A 27,665-nucleotide genomic window follows, 5' to 3' on the forward strand; every position below is an offset into this window, starting at 1 on the left:
CTTTTTAGCTCAGCGGTAAGCCAGCCTGGTTAAAACACACTGTTCATCAATCAGCCTTCCCAGATTAAAGGAGTATTTCACCCACAAAAAAAGAAAGAAACTTCTGTCATTTATTTATTCACCCTCATGTCGTTCCAAACAAAAGGAGACTTTTGAAGGAGCATGAAGTGACACGAGGGTGAGTAAATAACATCATTTTCATTTTTAGGTGAACTATTCTTTTTACAAATCCACTTAGCTATGTGTTGTTCATCTTCATGGTGCATTACTCAAGCTTGTGTTTGGCTGTGATCTCATTTGGAGCGCAACAATATTTCCGCAAAAACAGCTGATGTGGTATGTGGGCACAGCGGAGTCAGATAGATGAGCAAGCGGTCTTATCAGCCCGGCCATCCATCCTGTCCGGTGCTTTTGGGCTGTCATTGCTGTTTGAATACAAACTCATCTTCTGATATCACAGAGATATAGCAGAACATTTCTGCAGGTCAGCTCTTTATTTTTGTGCTGTAACTTTATAAATCTTATTGGGGTATGTGTTAAACCCTTTAAGTGATGGAAATAACTGCCAAGTAAATCACTCTGGCCTTCAAAGAGCCGCATCTGATGTCTGGGACTGCTTAATGGACCAGTAATGAGCGATGTGAACATTCAGAAGAGTCTCAAATATGCATTTCTGAAAGGGAAAGTTCACCAAAAGATAACAATTCTGTAATCATTTACTCACCTTTATGGAAGTTCTTCTTCCACAGAACACAAAGGAAGAAAATGTTACCGGTTTCCGTGTTTTTTTTTTTTTTATACAGTTACAATGAACAGGCTTTAAATTAGCCAGCATGAAATTACTAAATCTAATTTCTAAATGCATCTCATTGATCTTTTTGTGAACTATTCATCTGTGCATGTTTAATTTTAATGACCTTGAAATTTTTTATCAATGTCATAACTCAATTGTCCAGCAAAACTTTTGTTTTGGTAACATATAGCCCAACTTCTCCAATCATTTTGTCTGCTTAAACCATCCACCTTTCTCAGATGTGCCTTCATCTAATCAACAACTGATGGATAGAAGCAAGTCCTTGCCCCTTTTTTTAATTTTCTTTTTCTGACTCGAATGTATGTTACAATATGGAAGAAGAGCTCTGTCGCTATCTCTGTTTTATCTCAACTTCAAAAATCTTCATAAAAGTGGCCCTCACGACATACTTTGTTTCAGGTGTTCGTAAGCCGTACAGTAGGCTAGCTTTGTGTGACCGAAATTAAAGTTGTTACTCACTGAAAATCTTGACATCTTCCTTCATGAATGAATCATTATTTTAAATCAGATCTTTACAATGAATCGGTCGGTCAAATTTGATCTTATTTGTGTTCTATGGAAAAGAGTCCTGTTGGTTTGGAACAACATTAGGGTAGTGACAATATGTTCATTTTTGGGTGAGCCTTATTCTTTAAGACGTGCTGTAGTAGGCTACCTACCCTGCCCGCTCAACTTCATTCTTTCAAAATGGTCCAACCACTTGCGGTAAGCTTCTAATTATTTTGTGTCGTGCAGGAAATTGTATACTCTTGCAAAGCTAGCCAGTTGTATTGAGCCATTTTCAGCCTGATTGGCCTTTTTGTATTCAATAGGTCAAAATCTCATTGAATGGCTACATTACAAAGCCTTTGTAGGATGGATGCCAGTTATTTGGTCACCTGCCATATTTTTTCAAAGCCACATTGTCAGCTTTGGGGAGTAACTCATTACAAAGGGTAATGAAATAAATAGTAATTAAAATGAAATACATTTTTCAATAGCATGGTAATTCAGCTTGTCCACTAACAAGCTACTCTTTCCAACAAGATGCAGGGTAGCCTGACAAAACCCTTCATTACATGGTATTGCGGCCACAGCTTTACAGCCAAGCGAGCCAAAGCAATAATCAAACACATTCTTTCTCATGTACTGTATGGCCAATGTGGACACCTCTTTCAAATTAACAGGTTTTTCTATTCCAGTACAGTTCTGTGGTGACGGATAGTTCTTCTATGTTGTAGAAGAACTTGACTGGTCTGCACAAAGCCCAGACCTGAAACCTATTAAACACATTGAAATGAGTTGGACCGCAGATGACAAGCCAGACCCTGTCACCCACCATCACTGCCTGATCTCAATGATGCTCTTTAGTCTAAATGGGAGCAAATCCCTAACATCTAGTTGAAGGCCGTCCCAGGAGAACTAAAGCTTTTACAGCAGAAAAACGGAGGGATTAATTATTTTTCTGCCTTGCTTTTGAAATTAAATGTTCAAAGACACAAGAGTATCAGTGAGGTCAGGCACTGATGTTTGGTGTTGGAATCTGCCTCACTGTTCCTGTGTATCTCAAAGGTGTTTTCCCCCTTTTTTGAGAGATAGAGAGAGAGAGAGAAAGAGTAGCTTGACTGTAGTTGACCTACTTTAAATTATAAGTAGATTTGGTAGCTATAGTTTCTAAGTGGATTCCCCAACAGTGCACATTATGGTGATCTGTTATAAACAATATCAATATTTTCTATTAAAAGTTTTGCTTTAAAAGGGACTTTGTACAATTGGCCTATACAATTTTTTTCAAGTCTTTCTTTCTTCAATTTTTACGTTTAAAATAGAGCTCTGCATAATCCCACCATTTTTCTTTTCATGTGTACAAAGCTGCAGAGAAAACTGTGATGAATAATTTTAGTGAGAAGCTCTGGCATATCTATTATAAACAGGGAACCCGAAAGGCCCTGGAGCATGACTTCATTCACCTGGGAAAAATACCAAGGCAGCACTCTTATACAGAGCTGCTGTTTTACAAAATCCCATTTCTTGCTGTATTAGTCAGTCCTTTTCTGTAACTTTATAGGCTTACCAAAAACGCCCTTAATATTCCCATTTTTACGATGATGGAGCGATCAGTCCTGCTGAGGAAAAAAAGGCACATTTAAAGGAACACTCCGACTTTTTGGGACTTTAGCCTATTCACCTTATCCCCCAGAGTTAGATAAGTCCATACATACCTTTTTCATCTCCGTGCGTGCTATAAGTCTGTTTGACGCACCCACCGCTAGCCTAGCTTAGCACAAATACTGGATGTAAATGGTTGCAGCTAGCATACTAATCCAAATAAGTGACAAAATAACGCAAACATTTTCCTATTTACATGTTGTGATTTGTATAGTCACAGAGTGTACAAAAAACAAAGTCACATGAGACACAGACATATTTTAACCGTATAAATACTGGGAACTATATTCTCTGAAGGCGAAGCACTGCTACTTGGGCGGAGTGATAACCGCAGCACCTGAGACGCGCCGTGGTGAGGAGCAGAGAGCGCGTCTCAGGTGCTGCGGTTATCACTCCGCCCAAGTAGCAGTGCTTCGCCTTCAGAGAATATAGTTCCCAGTATTTATACGGTTAAAATATTTCTGTGTCTCATGTGACTTTGTTTTTTGTACACTCTGTGACTATACAAATCACAACATGTAAATAGGAAAATGTTTGCGTTATTTTGTCACTTATTTGGATTAGTATGCTAGCTGCAACCATTTACATCCAGTCTTTGTGCTAAGCTAGGCTAGCGGTGGGTGCGTCAAACAGACTTATAGCACGCACGGAGATGAAAAAGGTATGTATGGACTTATCTAACTCTGGGGGATAAGGTGAATAGGCTAAAGTCCCAAAAAGTCGGAGTGTTCCTTTAAAAACTGATTCCTCCTATTTAGGCCTGATTAAATTAACAATTTGTGCTGAAGGTTCTAACTAGCTGCAGTCTGGCTGATCATGTTGTAAAATGCAAATGGAAATAATTCGATGCATGATACTGATTTGTTAATATGTAGTGCATTACTCATTTCTCATAATGTGCTAATGCAGTTAAACATGGTCTTTGGCTTAAGGATGTTGAGGACCCCAATCATCACTCCTAGAAAGTGAAGCCTTTTAAAGGAAGTGCAGACTCAGCGACTGTGACTAAATGACTTTTAAAAAGATTACAGTACAGTCAGTGGATGAGAATGAGTCAGTGTAAGATGCCCGGGTCAGTCGTGTTATAGAGTTACTGGAAATCAGGATGCACAACAGCTTGAGCCATTTTTTTTCTTCTAGATGTTGGATTATATCGGATGAATACTGTATGTATTTTGTTTTGTGCCTTATGTCAGATTTTTTAAATTTGTGGATGGGTAAAAATCTCTGATACCAAAATTCAATGATTTAGTCACCAATACGATCTACAGTCATAACAGATATACATCACAAATATTAAAGACAAACAATAAAAAGATTTATCATTTACTTACCCTCATGTCATTTCAAACCTGTATTACTTTTGTGACTGAAAAAAACATGATGAAACATTCTCTATTCAGATCTTCATTTGAATGACATGAGGGTAAAGTAAATGATGACAGCATTTTTATTATGGGGTTAACAATCCATTTTTTTTTATAACAATCCAATCCATTTTACATAGGAAATGACTAATATGTTTTGGAGTACAAGTTTGTTTTTGATGACATCAGGGGAAATGAATGATAATCCACAGCTAAGCTGTCTGGAATTCATTGTCTTAATGCAGTCTGATATTTACCACTGTTCAGCAAATAACATCCGGAAATAACTTCATGAAGCAAAGAAATAGTTGCCTTCAAGGACACAATATTTCTAGGGATGTTATGAGTGATATGCACCCAAATAAAACTGCTGACTATAGTATCAGTTAACGGTGTGGAATGCATGTCACAAGGCCCAAAACCACAGTTCTTAGCCCATTTTATTGGGCATAGTTCTCATTAGAGCAGCTCTTTAAATGGCCATTTTCATGTGACCCAAATTGCTGACGGGGCTGTACCATAATGGCCCATTTGGATGAAAACTAATGAGAAGAAAAATGCAATAGCCATAGATTATCTGTCAGATGCTTGTTGCCAATCCATCATCAGGTTACATGAAATTTTAGTTCAGTGTCGAAATTTGAAGGTTCACTTTGGGTGGAAAATATCGTATTCCTGGTCTCTTTATTAAAGCATGTGAAGTGGGTGAGCTTTAGTCCCTGCCAGGCTTGACTGCTCACATTGCAATATGTTTCATTAGAGCTGAGGTTTACACCAAATAGATGTACCCCGAACTTTCAGGCTCCAGTGCCATGATAAATTGTTAACATTTTCTTTGTTAGGTGAAGGGAAGACCCCTGGTATCGGGCTAACTTGGTTCTTTCAAACAGGAATAACCTCACCGGCTACATATCCGCCTGGCTAAGTGTCATTTCAGGTGGAATTGAACATGGTGGTAAAAAGGGTATTTCTGTTGAATCGACTGCACTCCGCCAGGGCGTTTCGCACATAATGAGCACACAAGAATCAATAGAAATTCATTTGGTATTATAGAGACTTGGGGCCGTGTATTTACGAACTTATGCAGTTGGTTGGCACCTGAAAAGATGGCCTGCGCCCTGCTGTATGGTATTGTGTACTCTGGTAAGGTTTGCAATCTACAGTTTGGCCTAGTAAAAGTAGACCGTTATTGATGACGTACAATTTGCATTTGTGCATGCTCCTGCTTGTAATTATCATACTATGCTGTATTGTTTCCATATAAATTATTTTCTTCGTAGAGCAACTCATATCTGTGATGGACAGAATCCAGTGCGTGTGAAATTGTGGCGGTAAATCCAAAGGGACAAATACTTCAATAAGAGTGAAACTGGCATCTTCTCCTCCTGAGTCTTTACCTAGTTACAGTGGTAAACAGCTGCGGCTGGTGCTCATGGCGGACCCACACTGATAACGCAAATGTACCACAGTTTAGATCCGAATAATACAGTTTTAAAAGATAAGAAACGGGCAGAATCAAACTCTATTTGGACCAAGCAATCGAACCAAGAGTGAAAACAACCTAATAGTTACAGCTTACTAAATGTCAGCATGTCCTTTCACAATCTTTTCCTTTAGTTTCAGTCCTTTGAGTTGAATTAATACTGGACTCTACCGTGTCTAAGGCTCTACACAGTATAGAGTGCCAATCTAACAGTAGATCCTCAAAACAATAGTCAATACCTCGGTGACACCTGAATTAAGCCAACAAAAAAACTGCCTTTTCATACAGTTCTTATTTTATCAAGGCACAGCTATGTACTTTGAGTGATAAACCCTTCAAATGTGTAAGGTTGCAGGTCTAGGGAGAGTCAGGCCCACTTTATCCAGTTTAAAAATGTGATTTGCCTTCCAGGCACTGATGTACGGGCTGGCGGGTGAAAAGGTTAATTTCATTGCCCAGCTGGATTAAACAATTTTCAGATTTAATGGGGAGAGAGGACAAAAGGAAGTGAATGAAAACTTGACTTTTGGTGACCTTTAATAGACATGGGAGCCAGAGCTAGCCGCAGGACTCTGGGCCAACATTTCCAGAACGGCACCCACAGGTGGATGATTTTCAACTGGGTCTGCTTTTTACATTTATAACTCTATAGAGCTGCTATAACTCTAATAGTCGACTAAACGTTAGTCGACCAAACTTTTAGTCGGTTAATCGCAGAAAAAAAAAACTTCACTGTTCACACAGTCCTTGTGGTAATTACAGTATGTCGGGCGGGAAATCCAAATGTTCGCCTGTCATTCATCGACCTCAAATATGGCTTATCATTTGAAACATGTAAGTAGTAGCAACTTTACTATAACGTTACCATGGATAAATGTGTGCTATTATTAGGCGCATTTCCAAATGCGCATTTCCAAAACGCTACTGCATGACATGTAGGCGATCACTTGCATTTTTCCCTGATAACAGCGGAAGCAACTTAAAATACTCCATCATTTTTGGTCATACAGATAAGAGTAATAATTATTCGAAACTGAAACTTTTATTTGTGTAAACTTACAATAACAACAAAATGTCGTGCTTTTGCTAAATAAACAAAATAAACAGGATGCGCTTTCTGCGGTCTCGGTTTATATCTATAGAAAGCTTGAAATATCTACTTTTAAATGAACCAGTTCAAATCGTAAACAAATACTCTCTGCTTAACCCGTAAGAAATGTGCATTTCTCTCTATAGGCGCGTTCACTATACTGTGAAGATGGCGAGTCTGCATCATCAACTTCATCTTTGCAGCGGACACTGACTTATAAATGTCTCCTTGCTGTTTTTTCCGACACATTTATAATCGTTACTTTTCCCGGTGCTTTGCGGCAAGCTTTGTATAGGCTATACATTACGCCGCTTATTATGGTTTGGTGTTGCCCCCAGTATATATTTAAGTAATTAAACTAATATAAACGCGTGATTAGTCGACTAATGGTGAAAAATTTACGACTAGTAGTTATACTTGTTATTATTCATGAAGGCAGGTTAGGTAACAGTGATAAACTGGAAAAATTTCAAGACTTAATTTATGGCTCTGATGAAAAGAGTTTTTGGAAAAGTTAAAATGGAACTACCATGAATGTATCGTTATCTTCCATTGATCCTGTGTTTTAGAGATCAATGAAAAAACAAAAAAAAACGTCATATAGCCTACTGCATGCCAGAATGGTTTCTCATTAATTTTTTGTTTAAACTGTGATTTTAACATGCAGCAGGGGAGATGAAATTATATTTTATGATACAAATCTGTGAAACTTGGCATGGTTTTAACTTATTTATATTCTCAGGCATCAAACAACACAGTGGCGAGAAGTTTACTTTGTATTTCATAGCTGTGCTCATGTCTGCTCCCCCAGTTGTGTTCTGTCTTGGGCAGGGAAGTTCTGCAGTGTGAGTAATTTTCTTTTGTCCTCAAGGGCCAAACTGAAGTCAACACTATGTCCCATTGCAACCCTCATTTTGAAAATGTAAAAGGTTGGAATTATTTATGCCTGCACAAACACTGACTGTTTTAAACATCCTCTTAATGAGGGCGAGGGCAGTTAAAAGTTCAAAGCATTAACCGAAGGATACACATTTATGAACCAACAGACAATCAGAAATGAATGAAGATATTAAAATCACACAAGAACGATCCCAGTGTGTGAGTGCTCAGTATAGATAAGAATACAAATGTTTTTGTGTGTGTGCGTGTGTCGCTCAAAGCTCAATTTGTTGAAGATGAATTATAGCTGCCCTAATTTTCTCTCAGTATCTGAATCTGACTTGTGCTAATGTGCTGGACGATTAAGTAATTGGCCACGTTAAGAGTGAAAATCTTCTCGTCTTTATTGTAGGACATTGTTTCTCTATAATGGTTGCTGGTCTGTTTTAATTGAGTTTAGCAAGAATAGCATACAGATTTGTAACATTTTAAAAGGGTGGATGATGTTGAATGTTGCTGCCAATGTCAAAGACTTCAAATTGCTAGATGCTTCCTAAATTAGGCAGATGCTAGATATCAACTGATATTAGAGATTTTGTTTCAAAGTTAATCGATGAAAGCTCTAATAGTTTATATTTACCATGTCATTTTTTCATACGTTTTTTTTTCACATTTTATATTTTTCATGTACATAATGTTGTGGTGTCTACATTCATCTGTAGCATGAAGCAAAACTGCTTGAAGAAAACTGGTTTAAGTAATACCACACTGAATCATATCTTGTGGTACTCAGATGTGCCCATGATGATAGTGTCATAGCAGTCATTTAGTGTAATATTTTGTGTAATGGGGCTTTGCTTTAAAGCTTCTATAAATGTATATCAGTGTTTGAAACTGTGAGGGTTTACATTAGCCTGGAGCAGACAGCTAGTATTGATGGTTCTGTTTGGCTGCTATACTCTCTAACATGGCTGGAAACCATCCCTTTTGCCTGGAGAGCCTTCCAACCCTTATATTTTACCCACAGATGTAGTTATAACGCAATGAATACCAATAAGCTTTCTGAGCATAACCTGTTCGGGTATATGGGTAGATATAATTTGTTATTCAAATTGAATGCTTTGATTTAATTGTGTTCATAAGTATGCCATTAAAACAAGCTTAGAAATGATGATTGATTTTGATAGGACCTCATTAGAGCTATAACGATTAGGGTCATTATAACCTTGTGTTGTGGTGATTGAGCAGCAGTGTTATGTTTCATTGAATTGACATCCCTCTCCGATACCATGATACGTGAGGACCAGTGATTTTATTAGGCCAGAAAAGATGGATGGACAGTTGAAACATTGTGGATTAAATATTGTGTAATTTGAAATAATTTTTATCAGTTTCCCGTACAAAGAAAATGTTCTAGAACACATTGACAGACTTTGAAGAAGTATATAAATGTAATAAATGTATGAATTTATCATGTTAATATATATATATATATATAGTGCCCTCCACAATTATTGGCACCCCTGTTTAAGATGTGGTCGAGGACTTCTAAAAATTCTCCTTTTTTTAAAAACAACATAGAACCCAAATGCAAAAAAATAGAAAAATCCAACCTTTTATTCAAGTATATTACTTTGGTGGTAAAAAAAAATCACACATTTAAAAAAACAAAAACTTGAAATCATGTGTCCCACAATTATTGGCACCCCTAACAATTCCGCTGAAAAATTTAATTGATTTTTTTTTTAAATATATTTTTCTGTAGTTGCTAAAGTTGGTCAGGGTATCTAGGAACTTTTAATTAGTAATTCATGACTTCCTGTTTCCCTGGGTATAAATATGACATGACACAGAGGCTTAATTCTCTTACCCATTTGGCAACATGGCAAAGACAAGAGAACACACCATTCAAGTAAGGCAGATGTGTGTCGACCTTCATAAGTCAGGCAATGGCTACAAGAAAATAGCCACTCGCCTTAAAGGGGTCACATAATGCCATTTTTGTACAAGCTAATAATAGATTCTTTAGGGTCTAAATTAAAAGTTTGTAATATACTTTAATTAAAAATTCTCATTAGTATTGTAAGAAAACACTTATTTTACCTGGTCAAAAACAGCTCTGTTTTCAGCACGCCGTTTCAGTGCATATGACTTTAAATGATAATGAGCTTTGCTCACCCCGCCTCTCTGTTCTATGCGTACACCAATTGTAACTCAATAACAAAATAACCATAACGCGTTGTTCAGTATAAACGTGGGATTATGAATTATATTGAGAACGTCATACATAGAAAACATGCCGTAATGTACCCTGACTGAGTGTAAACCTTAGACGCATTCATTGTGAAGCGTGCAGCTAGCGATTTGCAAAGATTAATATATTAATATAAAGTTTAATAAAACGTTACACTCACTTCCGTTCTTCTGGAGGTTCAGCAGGAACACGAATAGCTAGTACCGATCCTTTTTTCATGAGCAGCTTCTTAGCAAATCCAGCTCATACTGACCCTCGTTTATAAAGCAGTCTGGTGAGATATGATTCGCGCAAACATGAGAGCATTGACGTTGCTCGTGGGGAATATTCCCTTCGAAAACAAACTGAGCCACTGCGTCTTCAGCGGTTCGGATGTAGGAACATTAAAATGACTGCTGTGTTCGTTATTACACCCAAGAACAGAACACCACAATCGCTTAGACGCCATTCTGCTCATAGACAGTGCTCCAGCATATCAACAATGACCGCGCCGGTCCGCGCCGCGCAGACTATGATTGACAGCTCCCTCATGAGCGAGGGCGGGTCTGTGTTGAAACGCTCCCGTCAATCAACAATTGTGGGAGGTGCTTCCGAGCGTGTGACGTCACAAGGTCGAACGGCTTGATTTGAGGCAGGGGAAAACATACAAGGAGATTAAAACAAAACCACTCGATGGATTTTTTATCATTTTATGATGGTTGTGTACAGACACTGCCAAGTACAATCAACTTGTAAAAGTGCATGTACCATTATATGACCCCTTAACTTGCCCGTATCAACAGTCATAGGAATCATTAAAGGAACACTCCGACTTTTTGGGACTTTAGCCTATTCACCTTATCCCCCAGAGTTAGATAAGTCCATACCTTTTTCATCTCCGTGCGTGCTGTAACTCTATCTGACGCACCCACCGCTAGCCTAGCTTACCACAAAGACTGGATGTAAATGGTTGCAGCTAGCATACTAATCCAAATAAGTAACAAAATAGCGCAAACATTTTCCTATTTACATGTTGTGATTTGTATAGTCACAGAGTGTACAAAAAACAAAGTCACATGAGACACAGACATATTTTAACCGTATAAATACTGGGAACTATATTCTCTGAAGGCGAAGCACTGCTACTTGGGCGGAGTGATAACCGCAGCACCTGAGACGCGCCGTGGTGAGGAGCAGAGAGCGCGTCTCAGGTGCTGCGGTTATCACTCCGCCCAAGTAGCAGTGCTTCGCCTTCAGAGAATATAGTTCCCAGTATTTATACGGTTAAAATATGTCTGTGTCTCATGTGACTTTGTTTTTTGTACACTCTGTGACTATACAAATCACAACATGTAAATAGGAAAATGTTTGCGCTATTTTGTTACTTATTTGGATTAGTATGCTAGCTGCAACCATTTACATCCAGTCTTTGTGGTAAGCTAGGCTAGCGGTGGGTGCGTCAGATAGAGTTACAGCACGCACGGAGATGAAAAAGGTATGTATGGACTTATCTAACTCTGGGAGATAAGGTGAATAGGCTAAAGTCCCAAAAAGTCGGAGTGTTCCTTTAAGAAGTTTAAAACAACTGGAACAGTGACAAACAAGGCTGGAAGAGGTTCCAAGTTTATCTTGCCACAACGCACAGTGAGGAGGATGGTAAGAGAAGTAAAAAAAAGTCCTAAGCTCACTGTCACAGAATTGCATCAAAGAGTGGCATCTTGGGGTCACAAAGTCTCCAAAACAACCATCAGACGCTCTCTACATGCCAACAAGCTGTTTGGGAGGCATGCAAGGAAAAAGCCTTTTCTCACTAACACTCACAAACGTAAATGTCTGGAGTTTGCTAAGCGTCACTGGGACTTCAACTGGGATCGTGTGCTTTGGTCAGATGAGACTAAGATTGAGCTTTTTGGCAACAAACACCCTAAGTGGGTCTGGCGTAAAACAAAAGACGAGTATGCCGAAAAGCACCTCATGCCCACCGTGAAGTATGGTGGAGGATCTGTGATGCTGTGGGCCTGTTTCTCTTCCAAAGGCCCTGGGAACCTTGTTAGGGTGCATGGCATTATGAACGCTTTGAACTACCAGGACATTTTAAATAAAAACCTGATGGCCTCTGCCAGAAAGCTGAAGATGGGTCGTCATTGGGTCTTTCAGCAGGATAATGATCCAAAACATGTGGCAAAATCTACACAAAAATGGTTCAGCAGTCACAAACTCAAGGTCCTCCCATGGCCATCTCAGTCCCCAGACCTCAACCCAATCGAAAACCTGTGGGGCGAGCTAAAGAGGAGAGTGCATAAGAGAGGACCCAGGACACTGGATGATCTAGAAAGATTGTGCAAAGAAGAATGGTCAAAGATCCCTCTCTCTGTGTTCTCCAACCTTGTGAAATGTTATAGGAGGAGATTAAGTGCTGTCTTGTTGGCAAAAGGGGGTTGTACAAACTATTAACATCAGGGGTGCCAATAATTGTGGGACACATGATTTCAAGTTTTTCTTTTTCTAAATGTGTGATTTTTTTTTTTTTTTTTTACCACCAAAGTAATATACTTGAATAAAAGGTTGGATTTTTCTCTTTTTTTGCATTTGGGTTCTATGTTGTTTAAAAAAAAAGGAGAATTTTTAGAAGTCCTCGACCACATCTTAAACAGGGGTGCCAATAATTGTGGAGGGCACTGTATATATATATATATATATATATATATATATATATATATATATATATATATATATATATATATATAGTTCTGACATGAAACTCTAGATGATGCAGGCTGATAGGTCTTTAACTTAATGGTAGAAATGATACATAGCACAGCTGATTGTTTGCTGTTGCATCAACGGGCAGTGAGCTTGCTGCTCAAACATTCAAATGCTTGGCATTGTTTGTGGTTAACAGTCTGCTGCACGCTTTCAGAACCCTCTCCCTTCCCCAGCTCCAGCTGTGTAGATCTGTACAGGGGTTAATTCAAGTCTCGGTACTTGCTCTGCAGCAGCATAGCAGATCTATTCCGCCAAGACCAAATACATTAACATTGCCATATCCATTATCATGCCAATGTCTCACCATACCAATCTCCAGAGAGTTGTCATGACAGATATTAGTATATATTGTGTTCCTCACAGATTTTTATATGCTGTTATTTATAGCTACATTTATGACTGTAGCAACATATGTACATCATATGTAGCCTATAGTAAGTGAACATAAAGATTTTATTAGTGAAATTTGATATTTTAGAGCATGGTAGATTTTCTTTCTAATAATGGTTAAACTTGGTTTCAAATTCAGTGATGTAAACTGAGGATTTTGATACTGACGCTCACTAAGACCTTCAGACTATGTGCTATCTTTGTGTCCTCCTTCGTGTGGTCTGTTCCTCTGGAGATTTTTTTAACACGTCACTGGAGGCCGACAAAACGATTGCTGTGCAGCATTTTCCTCAGACATCTCCACGGCCACTCCTGTGGGGAGGCATTGCCACGGCTTTGAAGTGCTGGAGCTGTGATGTTAGATTTGTGCTTGTCTCACACTTTGTGGAGGGAGTCCAAACTCTCCTTACTTTAAAAAGCCCCAGTACACTGAACTTCTTCTTTCTTTCTTTTCTTCTTTTTTTTTTTTAACTGCTGTCTTAACTGATCTGATTTCCCTGACTTTCTTTTGATGATCTTGAGAATTCAGTATCCCCGTGTAAGACCTTTTCCCTGGCTTTTAATATTAAGATGGAATTCCATTTGCACTGAACTTGGTGATGCTTATTAATTTTGTTTTGAATATTTGGAGCTTAAAACTCAGTGCTCGAAAACAGTAGGTGCATTAGGTGTAACTGAACGGCAGGCAGGGTCCAAAATTGACATTCCCCAAGCACCAAATTAAGTGCTTAAATTGGCTGAATAAACCTTTTTTTTAGTAACTGCACTGTTTTATGTAGGGCTGGTTTAAAAATATAGATTCTTGATTTTAATAGATTGTCATTTTGATGAACCGGTATTGATTCTTAAATTCCTATTCACTTTCACAGTTGCTAAAATGTGTTTCTTTGCACACTCTTCATATCACAGTCCTGCAATGATGACAGATAATGTTCTCACATTTGCTGTCCTGCTGCTGCAAAACATGAGAGTAGTTGTGTTTTAGACCAAACATATAGTGGTGACCGAGTGTGACCTGGACGCATCAGTGAACGGTGAGATATTTTGCTAAATAGAATAATTGTGTGATACCTTTATTATGTATTGTTCCGTCTATATCATATCAGTTAGCTTTCATGAGGTTTTACGCATGCGCAGTTAGGTGGATTTAGCATTTTCTGACGTTTCACAGTGGACGAGAAACTTTTGGAAAATGCTGTTTTCAAATGTATCTGGTGGATTAAAGGGGACATGAACTGAGAAATTAAAATTCCCTTGATCTTTTGACATATATAAGAGGAAGTACTATAAAAACATCCTGTAAGTTTCAGAATTTAAAACTTTCTCGTTAGTCAAAAAACAGCCTATAATGAAGCCAATCTGTGGAAATTGTGGAATGTGCCACTATTACGTAATAGTGTGTCTAAACACCGCCTCCGCAGAAGAAGATCAACGCTGCTTCTACATCACTGCCTGTTTAGCCCCTCCCACCGATTCGCACATGTAGTAGGTAAATATCGAGAGAGGCAAACGCTTGGTCCTTTTGTTAACTTCATTTTACCGCGGTTTCGTTCACAAACCAGGCACGATTTTCAGAAAGATTGAAACTAAAAGATGAAGCTGTGCCGACAATTTTGGATCCGACAGTAATGTTGCACCACACGATTGTGAGTAACTGTTTTATCACGTGGTCACTATTGCTTTGTCTGTTATTACAGATCTTTTGATATGTACTGAGTATTTATGCGTTTTTAAATTGTGATTAAATTATATACAGAAAGCGATCAAAGAACACTCTATAATGCCTGGAGCTGTCGATCACACAGTGCGAGTTTGTCTGGACACTTGCCAAAACTCCCGTTATAATCGGGAGACAAGGACAATAAACCACTTGCTATATTTGCATCATGTTTGCATTGTTATATATGGTTAAAGCATTCGGGAGAGTGCACAAATCGTTTTGCAATGACGAGATCATTGCATTCACGTGATCAACAGACTGTCATCGGCTACAATAAACAATACATCACAGTTACATTTGATAAAGCCATTTAATGTCCATAAACTCATTAGTCAGCTAGAAAAAAAGGAACTCTAAAATGGAAAATTTTGCTAAGTAATAATTGCACTATAATGCATATACTCACTATGCAGTATCTCAAAACACATTTGTTCACTAGGCTTTTCCTTGATTTATTTTATTGTTGTATTTTTTTATTATCTTATTTCTATTACAGTATGTGTGTATGTGTTTCTCTTGAATGCACACATGTATATCTCTTCTGTAAAGCACTTTGTAAACACTGTTTTTAAAAGATGCTATAAAGCTTTAATTTCTTGCTTATTCTTTGTATCTTTACTTACGTTATTTCAATTTAATGTTTCAATAAATTCATCATGGTTTTACAACAGCCACCATTTAAATGTTAATATTTAAAAAAAACATAATTGTAAATAAAAAGCGTTATTATATTTTATTATATTATTATATGTTATATTATTATAAAATATAGAATAGTTTACAGCAGTTGAAAAATGTCATGTATTGGAAAATTTGGCATACATACTGAATCAAAATCGAATTGATTCAAAATCAGACTTGAATCAAATCACAAGCTTGTGAATCGAAATCGAAGTAAATCATGAAATTTGTGTCAATACCCAGCCCTAGTTTTAAGTTGAAATCATAGTTTGACTCTTTTTGATTTACGTGATTCAAACTATTTAAAACAAAGACCATTCTTCTAAAAAAAAAAACACCATCTACTCAAAGACATCAGACAAGAAAAGCATTATTTGTGTACCCTGACTGCAGGACTTCGGGTCCATCAAATTGACTGTCCTAAATTTGTTAGAGCTTCCTATTCAGTTCAGTGGCCTTTTAAAGATGCATATAGTATGCTTGCTTACCTTCTCCCTTTAAAGTAACAAAAATTGCGTCTGCATAGCTGTCTACTGAGAGCATTGAATGGTAAAGAGTTGTTGTTCTTTTTTCCCCTGTCAAGAATAAACAGGTCATGTCTTCTATCCAACTGTCTGGCAGAGGTTTTAGGTTTCCTATTGTGACTTTCAAGATGTTTCAGTCGAGTGCAGTGGCATCGGTTTGGTTTGAACGTTCATAGGGGGATGTTTGTTTGTTGTTGTTGCTGCTGTAGAGAGTACAACAGGGTTCCAGAATACAATCTCATTCATTTTCTCCATAGAGAAATTGATTTTCAGTGTTTAAACCTTTCAAGGCTGATCTACAATGAGCTCTGAGTTATATATTATTTGTAATAAACTTAAAATATTTAATTGAGTCCGTCCTATACAATCTCAAACTGCACTACACTTTAAAAGTTTGAAGTTGGTATGAATTTTAATATGAATGTTTTTGAAAGAAGTTTCTTATACATTTATTTGATCAAAGATACAGTAATAACAGTAATATTTTGAAATGTTATTACCATTTAAAACAACTGTTTCTATTGTAATATATTTTAAAGTTGCCATTGCTCCAGTACTAAGTGACATAACACTTTAATAGCCACAGGATTCAGAAAACATAATTTTTTAAGGATGAAAAAAATATTTTATAACAATTTCTTAAAAAAAACATCTGTCTATGTCTATCTATATATATTTTTTTATCAATATAAGCAAAGACTGTAAGTCAGTAAATAGTTTAATATTGTTACCATTGTTATTGTAATACTACTGTTATCAAGGAAGCTGAAAAGTCTGGTCACTGTTGAGCTCTAATTTATTTAAAAATATAATATTTTAATTATTTATTAAGTTGATTCGGTTTTTTACTCTAGACCATATACTGGCTTGACATATTACCAACAAATGAAAGTATTCATGAGTACAATAATGTGAGATCAGTATGGTTCATTTTGACAGGTTAGACAAAGGTAACAGCAATTTAGTGCAAAGTATAGGTGCATTTGTGGCATTGTGGATCTTCTTATTCTCTCTTGCATTGCCTCATTTGCCTAATTGCTTAATTTGCCTATTACTGCATTATATTAGCCTGGCACTATCACAGACTAACACTCGCGAAACCCTTATAATGAAACACCTATGACCCACTTGGGCTGCTTTATTATCTCTTTGTACTTATAAACGAGGAATATTTGCAACTTTTTTTTTTTTACATAATATATATATGTGACTGCTTAATTAGTAAATGCCGAGTGGTGTGTTTTCAGCCGAACTTACAGTTAGCAGTGCCAATAATTAGCAGAAGCAAAATAAACAAATAAAATTTGAAATCTGCCATCAACCTGGAATAGCAACAACGCAGCAGTGGAAGTAAAAGAGATGAGCACCAATAATAGGAAAGCACATTTCAAATTCATGGGAACTACACAGCTTTTTGATATTTGCAGGATATGTCAATATCATCCACTCTCAACATCAACACAGTGGTGGTTACCTCAGCTCTCTGGCTCAACACAGTTTTCATTTAGTGTGACCGCTTTGTTGTGTAATGGGATCAGAACCAGTTTTCTGTCCAAAAGCTTTCTGACATCTGTCTGAGAGCGAAGCTGCTGGCACTTTTAGTCCAATGAGAACCGTAGAGTTTCTAAAAAAGCCTTTTTCTCAAAGGTAAACTTGTGAATTATTAAACAAGGGCTTGGGATAGGGGATGCCTGAGGTAATCTGCCAGTTGCAAATGTGAATATTAGAGCTTTCCATCACATATGGAGAGCCTGCTGGTATAGAATCGGATCGCCACTGGGCGTTTAGAGAATGATAAATGATTCTTTACCTCTTAGAAAAGGTGTAACAACAGAATTTAATTTTTTAAATGTGACAGGGATCTATGTCTATGTCCTTGGGTTGTTTACAGCTGATCTGTCAATCATGTATTATACACTATACAATAAAAAAATCATTTCGTAGACATATAATATACATTTCCTTTGTCTTTAAAACAATATTTTTAAACCTAATGAACTGTTTCAGAAAGAAAAGTAATATAATATGGCAGAATTGATTTGATTCTGATTGATTTGTTCATTTTGTCATTAGTTATAATGTTTTTTTCTGCCATATGCATTTCAGTTGCTATTTATTAGCAAATATAATATTCAAACTGTTATTAAGACAACATGTACAATATTCCGTGAGTTCATTCTGAAAGGGATTCGTCAATGGTAACTTCTAAGTTTGTGTTAACTTCTAAGCCAACTCAAGAGTAATTTGTTTGTCAATCAATACTATACTTGTACTGTGTGTTTTTAATTCACTTGAGTGAATGAGTTCATAAGAATCATGAATGTTATTTTATGCGTCACTCAAGGCAAGTCAAATTTAGAGTGTAAAAACAATGAGACGGATATCGTTCTTTAGGTACAAGGAGGATTTTTTTGGTGGAAGTTTAATATGTCAAGGTTTTCACTGCCTTTCAAAATTTCAACTTCTAACTCTCTGTTTTTTTCCCTCCCACAGGCATGAAAGTGAGGGCTTGTGTGTATCAAATGTCAGGTAGGTCAGGAGAGGACACCCTCTCTGTGGATCTTGGCTCATCTGCTGTCACCATGATGCTTGTAGTAGATGCTCGGAGAACTGCATTTCTCATTGCCATGTCAAACTATGCGATGCACATTATTTAACAGACATGTCATTCCCATGACTGAGTCATGCATCTTTGTTCACATTTTCCGTGCCGTGTCTCAGACTCGCATTAGCTTCTTGGATGGACATCCTCATTGTCCCATCACAGACTTGTAATCTGTTTCCCTCATTGGGGATTTGTAGGAAACTGACAATTTTTTTTTTTTTTTTTTTTTTTACTTTTTCTAGGGCTGCTGATTTTTGGATTATGTGGATTATTTTTAAGCTTTTCAATTTATGTTCAAGGGCATTGTGTAATCAGGGATGTACCTTTGAATGCTTTCAACATCGCGTTAAACAATTAGTAATTTATTCCTCCCCCTTTTTTTTTTTTGCCATGGCCAGTTTTATCTACACCACTTCATAAAATAGCTTATTGATGTAAAGATGTATAAAAAGTGGCAATGATATTTATTTATTTTTAATTAAATTCATCTGTCCTGTTAAAGTTAAAAGGTTATTAATAGGGCAGATTAAGAACTTAAAGCACTTAAAGTGTAAATTGTAACTGCTAGACTAACAAGTTATTTATTTATTTATTATTGTTTTTTTGTTTTTATCCTGAGATACTGGTAGATTAAGATATCGAATGAAATATGTCACAGGTTTGTTCAAACACTTGAGTTTGTAAGCAAGAATAATTAATGAGCTGAATGATGTTTTGACATTTTTTGGGGGAAATTTCTAATATTAATTTTCTTGTTTACATTTCAGTTTTGATTTTGAAATGAACAAATTCTCTACTACGAACCTGATTTCTTTCTCTATACCTCACTCACATAGACTTTATCGACACTGCTGTAAAAGTATTTGTGCATAACTATTATTCATAAACTAAGCCTTTGGATTTCATGATGTCACAACCAGCATGCCTTTTATTTTTAAGTGATGCCCATAAATAAATCGCACATGCTGTACAGTAAAACATCAAACCTTAAACTTTGAGAGACCTTTACATCATCTTGAGATTGCTGATTTATTGCTCAAGTGCCAAGTGGCAAAAATAAGACGTATATCCGTACTATCTGTCTACTTGACACTTCAGTGTGACATTGTGGATGTTTTTTCATCAGTTTAGAGGCGGGGATCTCTACATCATTGTGATAGATACTCTTAAAGGATGGGTCTTCAGAACACCTGTGAAGCAGATCTTTATTAGTAACAATTTGTGGGCACCGTTGTATTGCGAAACAAGTTGAAATGGAAAAACGACTGCTTGTAGTATCCATTCGGTTGAACATGTATGGGTGTTTCAACACTAGGTTATTAACAGGCTTAATTAGATCCTCGCTCAGTGCTGCAGTGTTGTAGCGTGTGAATCAATGTACCTCAACGCTTCCTTCCGGCTTGGGGTGGCATTAGATTAGATGGAGCAAGGAAATCCTCAGGGACTCTCCCATGCATTCAGCAAGTCCTCCTCAACACTCATAGCATTTGTGAGCCAGTGAAATTGGCTTGTTCGGGGTTTGCTGTTGATCCCAGATTTCATCAGCCAGTGAAATTCGAATTGAGTGCTGGAGAGGAAATTGTTGCAAAAGAAGCTCAGGCTGCTTATCAAAGCGAGAGGCTCCCCTAAGGAGCGTTCCTGGAGGAACATTGGACTTGTGCAACAGCATTAAACATAACACAACAGTTGTCAGTAATTTGCTAATGATCTGGCTGCAGATTGATGACACTTATTAGTTTTAGGGTAAAGTGCTGTAAGGGATCGAGCGTGAATGATCATAATCGGGGAAGATCGCTGTGTATTTTCTGTTAGGCTAGCACGCAGTTTTATAGAAAAAGGAAAGCCTTGTTGTCTTAGCCTTTAGCCTGAATGAAAACCAAAGGCCCCATGTTGACAGTCTCTTGGCTCAGTGTTCTTCTCCCAGATCTGTCTTATTATTAGCATGCTAAATTTGATAAGATTGTTGAATTGGAAAAGCAAGTCAGATTTGAATCTAAATTTCAAGTTCTTTCCTGTGTTGGTGTGAATGAAGCAGATGTATAATTTGGCAGTAGAGACCAAGGGCCTTTGGAAGAAATGTTAGTGTGTTGTGTTATAATGGGCCAATATATCAGCCAATCTTTGGTCATTTTGAGATGATTCACATCAGCTGATAAGCATATCCATTTGGCCGATTTCAGTTCTCAGCATACAGACAACTTTATCAACAAATTAGAAACTGTTTGACATTTTTTTTTGTGCGAATTTTATTTTAGAGTAAATATATGGTAAAGTAATACATATTTTAATATATTACTGTAAAAAATGAAATACAAATTCACAGACAAAATGGAAAACAGAAATTAACTGGAAGTCAATGTACTGTATATTAAAACGACTAATATTGTAATGTCTTATGCTCACCACTGCTGCATTTATTTGATGCAGTAAAAACAGTATTATTGTAAAACTATTATTTTTTAATATATATTTTAAAATGTATTTTATTCCTGTGATGGCAACTCTGAATCTTCTGCAACCATTACTTGATCCTTACATAATCCTTAAAAAAGTAATTATAATATGCTGATTTGGTGCATTTCTTATTGTTATTAATGGTAAAAACAGTGTAATAAATATTTGTGGAAACTGTGATACATTTTTATCAGGGTTTTTGTTCCAACCTACCTAAAGAAAAATATCGATCTGCAGAATATTTCACATAAACCGTGCACTCTTTTAGTTTTAAGCAGCAACAGTTCTATCACTGGAATTGGGGACAAACACTTAGTAGAGACAATGGGAATTTCACTTACAGTAAAGCTCTCTTCTTCGATATCAAAGCTTCAAGCCAAACTCAATTGAGTGAACCAGCATATCGCTCATATCTCTCCCTTATCTGGACGTTTTTAAGTCCCCCTTAGTCAGACTTTGATGTTGAGGCTGATAAATTGATGCTGGCAGTTGAGTCAGATATCAGTGTTATTTCAGCCACTGTTTTAATGTCGTCAAACACTCTCATCACTTTCAAACCAGAAAACACGTTGAGCCTTTCTAGGACAAAATTACAGTTTGAGCTACAGTAAAGGATGTTATCCTTCCATTCTAGGGGCCGTTTACACGACACGTTTTCAACGGAAAACTTTTTATGCGTTTTGTCCATTCATTTACACGGTATAGGTATTTTTTATTACTATGTAGTCTTTTTTATTTATGTATACATTTATTCATAAATATGTATGTATGCATTTTACAGTGCTGCTGGGTATAAATTCAGAGTTACTCTACAGTGCTTTAAAATGTTCATAAGCCTTAAAGTTGATTCATTCAGGGAATTTGATAAATATTTCAAGCTCTCATTTCTCTATATATGTATACACAGAAGTATTTCAGTCATTACTACACATTGCACATTGTTATATTGTAAGGAGAAAACACCCTTCATATCAGTCTTTAATCTTTTCGAAGCTTCATTTATCTCGTGAAATATGGTATAATATTTCAATTTCAGTGACTCAGACCGTCATCAGAGTAGAGTGAAATGTGACCTCTTACAGTTTTCTTTATTCAACTTACCACACACCCAAAATATATCACTGCTGCAAGTCGCATACATCAGTATGACATCAGCAAGCCTCTGCTTTCCACTGAGCAGCCCTGTACAATACACATTGTTCCTTGTAGACAAGGACGTGTGTGTGTGTGAGAGCCTGTATAGCTGCAGGGAGGTTTCTCGGCCTGGTCCCCCAGAGCATTTACCCTCTCTCATTTTCACCTCGGTCTTTACACTCACCTCCCTGCTTTCTCTCTCTCGCTCTGTATGTGTCTTCTCATTGATTTGGTGCCTGTAATAGGCTGCTCCATTGAAGCCTGTGCACTCCGTGTGAGCGTGTGTGTGTGTGTGTGTGTGTGTGTGTGCGCGCGTCACACAGCTGTTGGCAGGCCCAGTTCCAGCGCTCTGATGCTCACGCTAACAGTGCAGAGTGAGGCGGGTGCTGACACGCTGTTCTGTATTCGGCCTGTAGCTTTGCCAAGGTTAAGTAGGCAGGGCTGGCCACACTGGTTGCTTGCAGATACTGTAAAACAAAAATGTGTGGTTGTGTCAGTGACCTGAAAAAAATGCTGCTTTGTCAAGTATCTGAAGGAAGGGATCGAGGCATGTCAGAATCCAGTGTTTGGGTAACATCCTGCCATCCATGCCTCCTTCTGATTGATTTTTGAAGGCAGCCAAAAAATCTGTCTTTTTATAGATTTGAATTATTATTATCGATTGATTTATTAATAATTATTTATTTTTTATGCATCTACACCACTTTTCAAATTTGGGGTTGGTAAGGTTTTTCTAAATGTTTTTGGAAAAAGTCTCCTTTGCTCAACAAGGCTGGATTTATTTGATCAGAAATACAGTAAAAACTGTAATATTTAAAATAACTGTTTTCTGTTTTAATATTCAACAATGTATTTTATTCCTGTGATGGCAAGGCTGTATTTTCACCAGCCTTTAATCCAGTCAAGTTCAGTGTCACATGATCAGCATTTATTTTAAATAGATTTTTTTTGCAACAGTATAAATGTCTTTACTGTGTTTTTTTAAAATCAATTTAATGTATCCTTGCTGAATTTCTTTAAAAAAAAAAAACAGACCCCAAACTTTTGCATGTCTATAACTTTTTATCTGTAACTAAAGAAGTCAGATTTTCAGAAAAATCTATTTTACACATATTGTTTTAGTGTTTGTACAGTGGCACTAAAAAACATTTTCGCTGCATCTGAATATGCCTACTTCCATACTATATAGTAAACGATGTGAGTATGTGAGAGGACTAGTTTGTCTGAGTTCATGGCATTCATAAAAGAGTAGGCGAAAAGTACCCGGATGACCTACTTCCGGCTAAATTCTGAAGTGTGCATTCAGTGGACACTTTACTATCCCATGAGGCCACGGGAGAGGATTTTCTGAATGGAATTGAAGTGATGCAACTGACGCCGTAGGTCACATTATAATGACAACATGGCAGATGTAGTTCATTTATACTACACTCATTCATACTAAATAGAACACATTTTTTAACGGTCTCGAAGTAAGTTTCGAACCAAATGTAGTACAGTATGCAATTTTAGATGCATCAAATGTCTTTATAATATCACAGTTAATATTTTTCTAATTCACTATAAATGGGGTTTTATACATGCAAATATATATCTGCTTATATGGCAGTCCTTGACATCATCAAAATGTTTAAAAAATAATTAAGTGGCCAGCAAAGCCCCCTTTAGCTTCTCTCCCTCTCTCTCTCTCCCTCTCTCTCTCCCTCTCTCTCTCTCTCTCTCTCTCTCTCTCTCTCTCTCTCTCTCTCTCTCTCTCTCTCTCTCTCTCTCTCACACACAAAGGGATGCTATGAATGTGGAGCAGCCGCACACTGTGAAGTCTCTCTTATAGGGATTTCACAACGATAGCAAGTGGCTACTGCAAAGGCAGCTCGATCGAGCGCTAGCATCCTCGCTTTCTACCTTCTGTTTTTTTCAATGGGAGTGATAGTTACAGAGCTCTGTCCAAATACCTGTGCCCTGTTAAAGTGAGTGTTGTTAAGCCACAGTAATAAATATGGTGACTTTACTACTGTTTGGTGGCGCTGGCCTGATGCAGCCAGGTCTCAAAATCATTAATTATTAAAAGCCATTGAAGTTGCTACTGCCTCCTATAAATAAAGGCTCCCTCAGGGTTATGAGAGATCTGAGGTAGACCAAAAGACAGACAGATGAGAGAGAGAGATTAAAAAAGAGGACTCATAGCCAGACGTACACCTAATATCTATTATTGTATTAACATACTATCTGTACTGTTTTATTATAATGGTGAGTATACTTTGCGTAGTATGCAAATTTTCTGTGTACAAAGGAACTACATTGAGCAAAATTGCAGTATACAACTATACATGCACAATGTTTTGATGAACTAGACTATATTTACCACATTTTTTAACTTAATTTCACATTTTTTTTATCTCTTAATTAATTTTTAAAAAATCCAAAATTCAATTCTATGCATAGGAACTAATTTGAGCAAAAATACAGTATACAACCAGAGCACACAATGCAGGGTGCTCAATTTTCCTTTTTCAAAGTAGTGGAGGTTTAGTACTTTATTAATAGGGGAGTATAGTTGAATTATGGAGGTGTACTGCTTCAAGCATTGTGGTTCTGCCGTGATATATTAACAATATGATAATGACCTCTGTATGATTCATTTGCACAGTGAAAGAGGTCACTACTGCAGGAAACTGAGCTGGTGAGATACACTACAAACATTATGCTACCACAAAACACATTTTGTGGCTACAGTTATTTTTACTGCTGTAAATCCATAAACTAATATGGGTTCTCCATCAGAGATTGCAATAACAGTACAGTATTGAAACCTTTATTTTTATATATTTTTTAAAGAAATATAAAAATATACATCATTACAGTATAATAAGCTAATGGCAAGTTGCAAAATTTTATAGTGGTGTTAATAACTTAAAAATTTGGACTGCTGTAACTAAAATTATTTCATATGTTCTAATTTTGAAAGGCAAGTATGGTCGTATTATTTTATTTTTATTATTCTGTCATGTAACTGCACACAAATGATACATATAGACTCGTTGAGACATTTTGTAGGCTTCCTTCTGAATCATTTGGATTTGATTCAAAATCAGACCAAATGAAATTGTCGTGTAGCCAGACCTTTGACTAAATTGACCGTTCGCAAAGACCCGCCCCCCTTAGTTACTGTCGCTATGTCCGACAAGCTACGCTGCTCTCACACACACACACACACACACACACACACACACACACACACACACACACATGACATGTTCTCACGCAGTGAAAAATACATCGCGGACTGACAACACGCTGACAGACAGGACAGACCAGGTTACTTTTCGGTTACTTTTGATATTAAACATATTAAACAAAGTCTCACCTTTCAAATTTGGTCATTTTTTTCAAAAGAAATGTAACAATAAATACCGTTTTGTGGCTGTTTAATGTGTCGTGACAGATCGCTGTAGAGCATCAGTTAAAGCTTCTCGTGATCCGATCATCTCTTCCTTCTAGTTAATTTATAGCATCAAATAAACATGAATGAACATAAGGAGGAATGTTGTTTTAACCGCAGAAAGGCATCAGTACATTCCGTTTTTCAAGTTCAAATCCTCCCATGTTAATCTACTAACTCTCCTGACTGCTTTGTCGGACAAAATGGCGGATGGCGAAGTATGATTGGTCAGATCGCCTGTCAATCAAGCTCCCTGCGAAGGGTCAATTGAACGCTCAAGAGGAGAACATCTGACTGACATATAAAGTGACCAACAATAGCTAGTTTTGTTTTTGTGTGTTATTTAGGGGTGGGTTTATCTGAAAAAAATTATATACCACAGTGATATTTCCAGTGGTCTACCAGACACACTTGTGGCTTGGCCTTGTTTTTTGGCATCCATGTGTTAGCAGTCAGTCCATTCTCAAACTGGCAGATCTGATAGATTGTTGTGCAGTGAAGCTGAACTGCACAGCTACTCGGACTCGGTTTGTTTCACAGCACCAGGGGCAGAGAGAGTGAATCGGAGCCTTGCACATTAAACCAGTGGTTTAATGGTTCAAAGCTTCTTTACTTTCATGCACGATTGATGGTAGCATGGTGGTTTGTCTGCTTGATCTGAGGAAACGGTTTGAAGGGAATGAACAGATTTGTGATCACAATGCTGATCAGTCTGGACCATTTAAACTCAATTACTCGGTTTTGTAGTTTGGGTGCTGGCCAGTACTGTTAAACGCAGCTCCATTACAAGCAACATATGCTCAATGAGGCCAAATGCTGTTGTGAAAAATGGAAATAGTCTTTTGGCTTTGCTTGAGTATTACAATCAGGGACATTTTTATGTCTCCCTGAATCACCAATATATTATTGGTGAAAATGGCACATGAATCGATGCTGTCAGACAAAACCAAGGACCTCGAACTAATGAAAACTTGTCCAACATTTTCAGGGTCAGTTATCAGGAAGGGAGGGAGATTCAGAGGGTTAATATGAGACTGAATCAAAAGCACCTGACGCAGATTGTTGTTTAAGGAAAAGGGTGTCATGCTATTCACTTGCATTGCTTTTACGAGGCCATGTTAATTTAATCATTTCTCCATGTGCGTCGGTGATAGTGTTAACATGTTCAAGGTCTTGTTTTCCCCCTTACTTAAAAGGATTGTTCACTACCACAAAAAGGCATCATTTACTCTCTCTCATGTTGTTCCAAACAGTGGAGAACAAAAGGAGAATTGTTTAAGAATTGAATTATAGTAAACACCAAGACTGTCGAGCACCATAAAAGTGATCCTTGCACTATGTTTCAGTCCTTTTGAACTCATCCAATAGGTTTATGTGAGAAAAAAGCTAAATTAAGTAATTATTCACTGATAATTTGCCCACTGCCAAAGCTCTACAACAGGGCTGCTAGATATTGAAAAAAATTGACATTACAATATATATTGGGATTGTGTAAAAAAAAAAAAAAAAAAAAAAAGACTTTCAAATTCTAATTCGGAAAAAAGAAAAAGAAAAAGTGAGATTATTATTAAAAAGGAAAAATTCATATTAATCACATTGTACTGTTAATTTTATAGTTCAATGTCAAATTAAAATACAAATTAACATTTTCATTTTTTAAATTATACCATAATTTTATTTAGCCAGAAAAACGCAAAATGACCTTAAACTTGTGGCATCAGGTTTAAACACTTCTCATTACAAATCTGGTGAAATTAGTGGTTCCGAATGTATATTCTTAGGCTGTGTGTCCACCAAAGAGTTTTTAGCCGGCTCAAAAACTTGAGTGCTTTGACGGTACAGCGGTGTTTCTTTTTCTTTCTTTTTTTTTTCAGTTTAGACACGTTGGTTGCTATGATACAGAATATCCGTGGAAGTGTTACTAGTATTTGATGGTTT

General features: G+C 37.0%; 1 protein-coding gene across 3 annotated transcripts in view; it reads left to right on the forward strand.

Annotated features, from left to right (window-relative positions):
- iqsec1b (IQ motif and Sec7 domain ArfGEF 1b) overlaps window positions 1-27,665 on the forward strand; it is a 207,610-nt gene that overhangs the window by 35,967 nt on the left and 143,978 nt on the right. For all 3 annotated transcript variants that reach the window (XM_056251411.1, XM_056251420.1, XM_056251412.1), the window contains exon 2: window positions 18,589-18,624. In XM_056251411.1, the coding sequence (XP_056107386.1) occupies window positions 18,589-18,624 (36 nt within the window). The remainder of the gene's footprint in view (window positions 1-18,588; window positions 18,625-27,665) is intronic.

The sequence above is a fragment of the Rhinichthys klamathensis genome, unplaced genomic scaffold, assembly GCF_029890125.1.
Source record: "Rhinichthys klamathensis goyatoka isolate OS25496 unplaced genomic scaffold, OSU_Roscu_1.1 h1tg000082l_1, whole genome shotgun sequence".
Lineage (NCBI taxonomy): Eukaryota > Metazoa > Chordata > Actinopteri > Cypriniformes > Leuciscidae > Rhinichthys > Rhinichthys klamathensis.